We start from the raw sequence: 10,210 nt of genomic DNA, 5'->3' as shown, positions 1-10,210 counted from the left end.
TATGGTCAGAATGAAAAAAACACGCAGTTTCTTCAGGGACATCTGTTTTTTTTTCTTTTTTTTTGCATAGAAAAAGGTTACATCTTACAGAGTATGGTAGGTTTATTAAAAAGGTAACAAAGTTACAGTAGTTGAAAATCTCACATATGAGTATTAGTGAATGTTATTTTTTTTTAATTCAGTAGCCCTATTGTGTAAAGCGGAGAAGACCCCCCCCCCAAAAAAAAAAAAAAAAAAAAAAACAGTAGTGATTGAAGTGCATCATACCAACTCATCTGTCTAATTTCAATATAAACTCTAGTTACAATCTTACACATGTACAGATTTACAAACTGGATTGTTAAATCATAGATTACAAAACTGATTCACACCTCACTTTAGTGATTATCTGCAAAACCTTTGGTTTGTCTTTGAACAAGATGTTCTGTTTTACTCTAAAGCTACTGTATGTTTGTGAAAATCACATATGCTTTTTCTGTGTAGAAATATCAAAGCATATATCTCAAATGCAGCATTTTAGCAGTGTTTATGTAGGCACTGTCACACAGTACAGCCCTTTACAAGTTAAACAGTAACTGATTTTTTCTTCAAAAATGAAAATCGCTCTTCCATCGTTATGGATTTCAACACAGCTTGAAGTGTAAAGTCAGTCTTTCTTTCCCTCCCAGAAAGTTGGCTTATGTTTGATGTTACATATGTGCACAAGTGTAAAGAAAAAAAAACAAAGTGCTGACCAAAGCAGGCACAATAGCTGTTTTCTTTCCTTTATGTACAAAGTGTGGAAGACGTCCAGATGCAACAAGAGCAAATCCAACACTTAAAACGCTCCCACTTCAGTCCCCCACGGTCGGTATGGTTTACTGTTGCTTCCGCTGCTCTGTTGGGATGTGGTGGATGTGGAAACGGAAGGGCTCACGGAGGAAGAAGCCACTGAAGATGCCGTTACACTGGGGCTGAAAAGTGGGAATCCTCTGGGAAATGTTAGAGGGAAGGTTTGCGCCGCTGCAGCAGCAGCCGCCGCGTGAACGGTCGCCGATATCGAAAGCAGCGAGGTGGATAGTGGCGGTACACAAGGAGCAATGCTCCCAGTAGAGGGCGCTCTGAGCGCGGTGTCACTGTGGGTGAAGGAGGAGGTCAGCAGGGCTGCACCCCTCTGAGGAACCTCAGACAACCTGCTAGAGGAACTCTCTGAGGACGGAAGTCCGCTTTGTTGCAGGAACGCCGCTGGGATGGGATGCAAAGCGGCGGCCCAGTGATGTGGGTGGAGGGCCTGCTGGTGATGGGACATTGATGTGGTCATGGTGGCCGCATCCCTCTGCGAGGCGCAGCTGCTGAGGTGAGAAACCAAGCGGACGCGGAGGGGGTCGCTGGAATCCAGACCTTCAATGGAGCTCAAATACCTCGCCACTTCAGTGAGACACTCCCTGAAGCCGATGCTCATGAAGTCCATGGCCAGAGAATGAGCATCTAAGTATCCTGAGAGAGTGAGAAAGAGAACAATTAAAATTCTTTAACCCCCCTCCATTTGGGTTTAAAAAGCACTTCATATTCATATTCAGTTACACTGCATTATCAATTTGACTGCACTGACACCAATGGATGTGAACAAAACTTGAACTGAATTGAGCTGAATGATGACAATACTATCTTTTACATAGCTGTTTTTATAGCTGAACTTACTTAGAACAGTGACACTTTTACTAAACTATGAATCAACAGTTGAGCTCAATAATGACACCATTGTCTTCTACAGAGCTGAATTGAACTAATTTCATAATCTATACATTTTACACTATGATTGAATTAAAAGAATCAACACTGAACTGACTCGAGCTAAATAAAGACACTATTGTCTTGTGTAGAGCTGTTTTATAGCTGAATTGAACTAATTTCATAATTGATGAACACGGAACTGATGATTTGATTAATGACATTATTGTTTCTGTAGAGTTGCTTTTCAGCAGATTTGAAGTTTGTATTACTGATTCTGTTATTTTCCTACTTATTACCGTGAAGCTGCTGTGAAACAATTCAAGTGCTAAATAAATAAAGGTGACTTGATTTGAAGCTTTTATCATGATGAGTAAAATGTAACCTCACTGTGTTTGAGAGGCTAAACCTAAGCAGACCGGGATTGTGACCTGACCTGTTTGTATGTTTGTTTTGTCTCCCCAGTGCTTTGGTTTTAACACTCACTGGAGAGCCCTAACAAACCCCCAACAGTGCAGCCTGTGAATGTGGCCCCACTCCCCTCCCATGGATTTATGAAAGCAAACACAATCCCAGGGTCAAGTGCTTCTTTTGTCCTGCCGGCACTTTCCCACGAGTTCAATCCTACCATTAACATTGATTTCCACTTTAATCTGGTCAAAAGGGAACTCTGTACTCAGATTTCACTGCAGCGTTAGGTGGTGTGCAAATGGGCCAATAACAAGCAGACTACCTTTTCCTCCCGTGGCCTGGAGCATCTTCAAGTGATCCACTGTCATCTGCAATATTTCCGCCTTCTCTAATTTGGCAGATCCCTTGGGAGAAGCAATAGGATATGTGAGGATAAGTGTTTTTAATATGATAGCTTTGACAACATCCTCTTCCACTTACTTTTTATTTATTATAATTATTATTATAACTAATACTTTGCATATATATATATATATATATATATATGTATGTATATGTGTGTAAAAAACATGCAAGGGCTGAAGCAGAAATATGAGCTCACCTGTTTCTCAAATGCTGTTGGCACCAGACGACGCAACTCTGATAAACTATTATTTATTCGGTCCCTTCGTCTTTTCTCAATGATCTGCAATATATTTACAAATTATTAGAGAGTAATGTATTAGGGGTTTAAAAAATATTAAAAATATTTGAACAAATATATATATAAAAAGTTTGGAATTACCCCTCTCCGCTTCTTTCTAGCCATGACTTGAGATGTTGTGGTAGGTGAGCCACATTTTATAAACGAACCGTTGCTTTGACTTTGGGGGGGAAAGGGGGATGAAAACTTATCAGTGCACTGTATAAAGAGTTTATTATTGTTACCAAAAAATACTTTTTATTTGTATTTTTATTCAGTCATATGAAATTATTATTGATTTTTGACTAACAAAACCAGTTATTTTTGTGTTACCACATACAACGTATTTTAGGATAAATGCTTGACAGTGATAATTATTAAAAATTCTTTATATCTTTCAACGTTAAGCTATTAACAAACAAAATTCCTTAATATAATGCTTAAAATATCAATAATAGCTGTAGCCTACATTCAATAGTTAGAAACGTCTTTAACATTTCACAATACTGTTAAGTAACATGTAAGCATTACTGTAAAAATGCAACATGCAATTACAAATTGCAAATAAAATTTCTACTCGATCTAACATAAAAATGATTTCTGGTACAAGCTAATGTAGTCAGTTTGATTTATAACTTGAATTAAATGCTACCACATTAACAAAAATTTTAGGTCACATGACAGTATATAAATTAATAATGGTATTTAGGTTAAATACAGCAGTTTATGTACAGACAGTCATTATATATGAAAAAATATTAAGTAAAAATTTCTCTGATACACGATTGAGTGACATTTCTGACTATCGACCTGTTGAGCACCACAGAGCCTAATGTTTGTTCAAGTATTTATGAACATCAAAACCATAAACTGCATTATTAATTGTATTTTATTTCTTTTTAATTATATTTTATAGGCTGTTTATAAAACATATTTATTTATAATAAATGTAATTACCATGTGCATTTTATATATTTAATATAATGTCAAAAGAAAGCATACGATCTTAAGATAGCATGTAAAAGTGAAGCCTCAGAAAAAAGAACAGCAAACAAGCTGTGGTTCCCATGCACGCTTACCCAGAGTAGTTATTCTCGCTACCCACATCAATAGTTTCGTCCATGTCGCTGTCGGACGTGCTGTCCTCACAAGGCCGCTTCATGATGCAGTGTGCACAGGTACAGTCTCCAAACCCTCTGAGCGTCTTTCCCACGAACCGCTGGAGACTCACTCTCACATTCACGCCCTCGTCCTGCCTTGGGAACACCCACCGTAAAAAGAAAACACGCCCCGAGCCGCAGAATGGAGGTCTCAAACTTCATTCCCCTGATAATCGACTCGGCCCAGCTTCAGCACTCGCGCTCTGCACCCGAAGGCCCCAGAAGCGTGAGAAACACTTCGCATAAGAAAGGCAACGGTGTTTCAGAGCCTGACACAGCCAGTGTGCAGATAAGGCAGGACATCTAGGTAAAGGGTTTCTGGCCAGGCTAAGATGAGGAAGCAGAGTGGCTTGCCAAAATGTAGTATGAAGTAGGCCTAGTTGTGTACGAATTATTTGATGATTTTAAGGAAGACACTTCTGTCAGCAGTTTTTTGAAGTTCATCTCACGCGTGCCAAACGGGTTAGCGCTCATTGGCTGACCTGTCAAATATCTAACTAACGATTTATGTTATATTTTGTTTTGTTAAGAATCATATTAACGCGAAAAGCAAGGAACGATTATTTTATTCGGTTAACCGTTTACGACGCTCGAGCTCAACTTGGTTTTCCCTCACGTGATTTATTTTCGCCATGCTCATTGCTAAACGATTTTTACTTTTAGGTTTCCTAAACGTTTTTAAAACGTATGTGTAGCCCTACTTATATGTTTAAAAAGAAAAAAAACCTTATTTTAATCTTGTGTCTATGAAAAAATGGAACGCCGACGGTGCCAATTTTCTTTAAACGAAACGCGTGATTTTTGACCGCGTCAACACGCACTGTTTGTTCGCGTTAACGCCTCAACAAGCAAAGCAGGCAATGAAATGCTGTTTTTGAGACTATATTTGCATATGGGACACGATGGTACGTATGTCTCTGGTTGGTATATACATATACAAACATCAGACGTCATGTTTATTCATGAAGGATGTCGTATGGTATACTGGTATGCACATATGCAAACATCAGACGTTATAATTGCTCGCAAAGGATGATGCATTGGTACGTTGCATGTGATGTCAGCCTTATGTTATGATTTGTCATGCCCTTTTTTAAGTCCTAGGGTTGTTCTACAGATTCAAAAGTCAACAGCTATAACCATGGCTCTTAGAATTTTTTTTAGCAAACTCTTACAATACCAGTGGATGTTTAATGGATAGCTAATAAAATGTATGTAATTATGATTTAAATTACATTTAATTTTATTTTACTTTGTTCAGTTTGCAGTTATACATATATACATATACAAAATATTGCATTCGGTCATTCGGTACACACGTGCACCGTACCGAAAGCCCTGTACCGAAACGGTTCGGTACGAATACACATACCGTTACATCCCTAATATATATATATATATATATATATATATATATATATATATATATACATAAATGAATAAAAATTTAACATGACAATCTGATTCTTTGTATTATTCTGAATTAATTGTAAGAACTAGGCTCATAGTTTATGTTAATGAAAGTGTTAGTCAGCCACCACTGAAGTAGAGGAACCTAGATTTAGAGGAACCTTTTTTATTATTATATTATATTATTATATATTTTGTCTTTTACAGAATGCAGGCAATGGCCAGAAGTGTGGTATGGTCAAGAGGGAGAATGCTGGATCCTGAAACGGCAAATTAAATGCTGGACCAGGTATCTGTGTTTCTGGATCATTTGGAAACATTGACTCAGCAGCACGGTATGCTCCAAAATGTGTTAATATTGATATGTATCATTTTATTGTGTTTGAGATGTTTTGAATATTAATTGTGAATTGTTCTTTATTAAGTGTTTTTTTTCTGTTATCCTTAGTTCCCCAGGGCTATAGTGCTCCCTTGGTAAGGGTCTCATCTGGCCGTCCACGATTCTCCATAACCGAAGAACAGTTGCGTTTTCTGATAGAATATAACTTTTCTACAAGACAAATGGCGGAAATCTTGTGTGTGTCCAGGCAAACTGTGAAACGTTGTTTAAGGTGAGGTTATTTTTCTTAGTTGTTCATGCAGTCTCCTTGTGCATTTAAATTGTACAGATAAGTAATGCATCTTAAATTTGAATGCAAAATTCATGGTTAATTTTATGTACAGTATCACCTAAAAATCTAGATTTGTATGTACTTGTTATTTAAGCTGCACATAAGCATGATGGCTCAGTGGGTAGCGCTATCACCTTTGTCAGTGTGGGTTTCCTCCGGGTCCTCCATTTTCCCCCACAATCCAAAGACATGCTGCTTAGGGCAATTACATGTACATGGGAAAATAGGCAAATTTCATGACAAAAAAAAGACTAAAGCATTGCTAAGCAGTTTTGTAATGAAAAGGGGGCACTGCAAAACCAAGTCCAATACCAAAAGCTCTAAATAACATTGTCGTTTTTTATTTTTCTGCCTTGCGCTGTGAATGATTTCTATAAACATAAATGTGAAAAGTACAATTGTTTGTGTGTTAATAGTTAAGTTAAATTGTGTTGGTCTGTACTTGTAATTTAAAATGAGCTCACACTCCATTTTCAAGGGTCAGTTTCCTGCAAGGTTTAAATTGTGAATAGGCCTTGATAAATAGTTAATTGTGCGTCTAAAATTGCTGTCTAAAACAAAGATTAAGTACAGATTAGTAACACCTGCATTATGGAGTCCTGAACTAAAATAAACAGGATTTTTTTCACATTTTTCTCACACACACAATTTGTGATATGGCTTCTTGAAACTCAGCACACAAAACCACAAAACAAACAAAATTAAAACATTGGACATCTCTTGAAAAAGCAAACTCTTCTTTCAAAACTATTTTAACTCTACCAAATTGCACACAGATATCAAAAGATTATCCACATACACACCAAACTACACACAGATGTGAAAAATGTAAAACACTATGTCTTTTGCTTGTTCAGTGCAGTGTATAAGAGTTTATCACATGTACATTTACACTTATTAAACTGATGTATGCACAACTTTTGAATTTTACAGTTTTTGAACTGAATTGAATCAAGACTGAAGTGACTTGAGCTGAATATTGACACTATTGGCTTGTTAGAACTGCTTTACAGCAGAATTTGTTTTGAATTTGTTACTGTTGTAAAGCTGCTGTGAAACTATCAATATTGTCAATATGCATATTACTATGTATATTATCCTTATTATGCATTATAAATACTTACACACTAAACATGCATATAAGCCAAGTCAGAAAGTCAACTCTATTTCTGTTTGTGTGTGTGTGTGTGACCAGGACAACTAGAGCCCCAGATACAGATCCCCTGTAAAGACCTTGTCTCAGACGACCACCAGGACAAGACCACAAGAAACAGATGATTCTTCTGCACAATCTGACTTTGCTGCAGCCTGGAATTGAACTGCTGGTTTCGTCTGGTCAGAGGAGAATTGGCCCCCCAACTGAGCCTGGTTTCTCCCAAGGTTTTTTTCTCCATTCTGTCACCGATGGAGTTTCGGTTCCTTGCCGCCGTCACCTCTGGCTTGCTTAGTTGGGGTCACTTCATCTACAGCGATATCGTTGACTTGATTGCAAATAAATGCACAGACACTATTTAACTGAACAGAGATGACATCACTGAATTCAATGATGAACTGCCTTTAACTGTCATTTTGCATTATTGACAAACTGTTTCCCTAATGAATGCTGTTCAGTTGCTTTGACGCAATGTATTTAGTTTAAAGCGCTATATAAATAAAGGTGACTTGACTTGACTTTTTGTGTGTGTGAATGTGGATGTATACATGTACATATGTACATATATAAATATATATAAATATATATATATATATATATATATATATATATATATATATATATATATATATATATATATATATATATATATATATATATAAATCTTCATGAAGCATCTTCATAAAGCTTTTCTGCTGAAGGAAGCATGAAGTGCTCTAAATGTCCTGGTAGACAGCTGCATTGACTCAAGCTGTGTCTCCAAACCCTTCAGGATATTTAGAGCACTTCATGCTTCCTTCATCAGAAAAGCTTTATGAAGATGCTTTTCCAGCAGGATTTTCACCTGCACACACTGCCAAAATAACCAAACCCTGGTTCAATGACCATGGGATTACTGTGCAATACTGTGTGATTTCATGTAATATTCCAATTTTATGAAATTTTGATTTTGTGGGTTTCACAAGCTGTAAGCCATAATCATCAAAATTATAACACATTAAGTCTAGAAATATCTCACTTTCCAAGCAATGAGCCTATATAATATATTAGTTTCACATTTTAAGTTGAATTCCTGATATAAATGAATTTTTCCATGATATTCTAATTTTTTTGGAAAGGGTCTGTATACATACATACATACATACACACACACACACACATATATATATATATGTAATATATATAATAGAAATATGATGATTATCAAAACACATTTTAAATATAATGTAGTCATTTTATTATAGCACTCATCAGCCTGCAGAAGCCAAGATTATGTTCCTGGAAACAACACAGAGACAGAACAGCATAAACAAAATTTACAACCAACTACAAACCAAATTACAAAAACATTATTATGTGAATGTCAATAAAGTGTGTGAGTATATATATATATTCTGTGTAATACTTTTGAAAATGATAGGCCAATAACTTAAAACTAACATGCAATAACTCATTTAGATAAATTAGAATTTATAATATGGATAACAGCATTTATTTACAATGTAACATTTATTAATTTACTCAAGCACTTAAGATATCAGTACTTTCAGAACAAGGCCACAAGAAACTAAATGATTAATATGTGGAACTTACCTTCGAACATGGCCAGAATGTATGTGTTTAGAAACACGTTCAAGTTGGTCGTATTAACATGGAAAAACTGTGCGTCTTTACACATGCTAAAGTAACGCGACGACAACTGACGCCTTAACACAACCAGAATGTGCGTGTGTACACATACAAAAGAAACACGTAAAAAATTACCGCGTTAACACGAACAAACAGTGCGTGTTGACGTGGTCAAAAATCACGCGTTTCGTTTAAAGAATATAGGCACCGTCGGCGTTCCATATGAAAATGCTTGTTAAGAACAACAACAACAAAACTATGGTAAATCCTTACGGGTAACCTTACCATATGCAGTAAAGCAAAAAAAAAAAAATCATCCTGTAAAACGGACCTATATTTGATAAGACAGCACTTTAATGGTAAAATCTAAGTTTTCATAACTTTTTTTATTTATGGGAAAATGAGCGCAGCATGTTAAATAGTGGACATACTGAAAGTCCTTTAAAATGTTTCAGTAAACACTGATATCAAGATCATAAATGTACTCAAAGTTGTTCAGGAATATTTGCATACACACAGACAGACACACTTTCACACATGGGATTCTCATCTGTTTGGAGGCTCCAGCTGTAGTGAATTTCCTGGGTTAAACAGTGAAGATGGCACATTGTTTGGGCTTACAAAACCCCACTTGTCATGTGCCTTCCCCCTGGTGGAGCGCAGCACAGTCTCCCAGGCAGGCCGCCAGTATGATGACTCGTTCCCACAGCTCTGAGCCCTGCGCTGAAACCCAATCACCATGTGAGAGACGGCCAGGAACACAGGGAGGGCCGGCAGGGCCGCTGCCACTGGGAGGTTACTGCGAGCCGAGCGTCATTCCCACCACTGCTGCCACAGCTCCTAACACTAGTCTTCACATTGTTTGTTTGTTGTATATCCAATTTAACTAACATGTTATAAAACCATAGAAATAATAAAGATGGCTTTGTGGAAGAGGGGAGCTTGTGACCTTTCACATATACCATTACTGCAACATTACAGCACAAATTCATTCATTCATTTACTCAAAGAATTATCATATATACTCAAAAAGAAATAAATGTATTTGCATTTAACAATAATAATGCTTAAATGCATAACTAAGAGATTTTTGAGAACAACCATCAAGACCAAAAATAAATACATAAAAGTACATTTATGTAATAAATATTCTTTATTATTTATTTTCTGTATTTAATGTTATATTGTTAGTGTTATCTGTATGCACCAAGGGTCTGAGAGTAACACATTTTCAGTTCTCTGTATGTACTGTGGTTATTCTAGCATGAACTTGAGAGGAACTGACTTATACATCCCTTAAAATGAACTTGAGACCAATTGGTTAAAAGGGAATGTACTGCTTTGATATTTTGCGATTAAACAAAACAACAACAACAATAATCTG

At 36.5% G+C, this 10,210-nt stretch overlaps 1 protein-coding gene across 1 annotated transcript; it reads right to left on the bottom strand.

Annotated features, from left to right (window-relative positions):
• Nucleotides 1-4,268, bottom strand: LOC132106551 (hairy/enhancer-of-split related with YRPW motif protein 2). Its single transcript, XM_059512329.1, has 5 exons — nt 3,883-4,268; nt 2,906-2,984; nt 2,723-2,806; nt 2,444-2,525; nt 1-1,476 (listed from the first exon to the last, which is right to left on the bottom strand). Exons 1-5 carry the CDS (start codon nt 3,963-3,965, stop codon nt 818-820), a joined length of 987 nt encoding a protein of 328 aa, XP_059368312.1. The 5' UTR covers nt 3,966-4,268; the 3' UTR covers nt 1-817.
• Between the last annotated feature and the right edge of the window lie 5,942 nt (nt 4,269-10,210).

The sequence above is a fragment of the Carassius carassius genome, chromosome 27, assembly GCF_963082965.1.
Source record: "Carassius carassius chromosome 27, fCarCar2.1, whole genome shotgun sequence".
Taxonomy (NCBI): Eukaryota; Metazoa; Chordata; class Actinopteri; order Cypriniformes; family Cyprinidae; genus Carassius; species Carassius carassius.
Note: the sequence above shows the minus strand (reverse complement) of the source record. Positions and strands in the feature narration are given on the sequence as shown.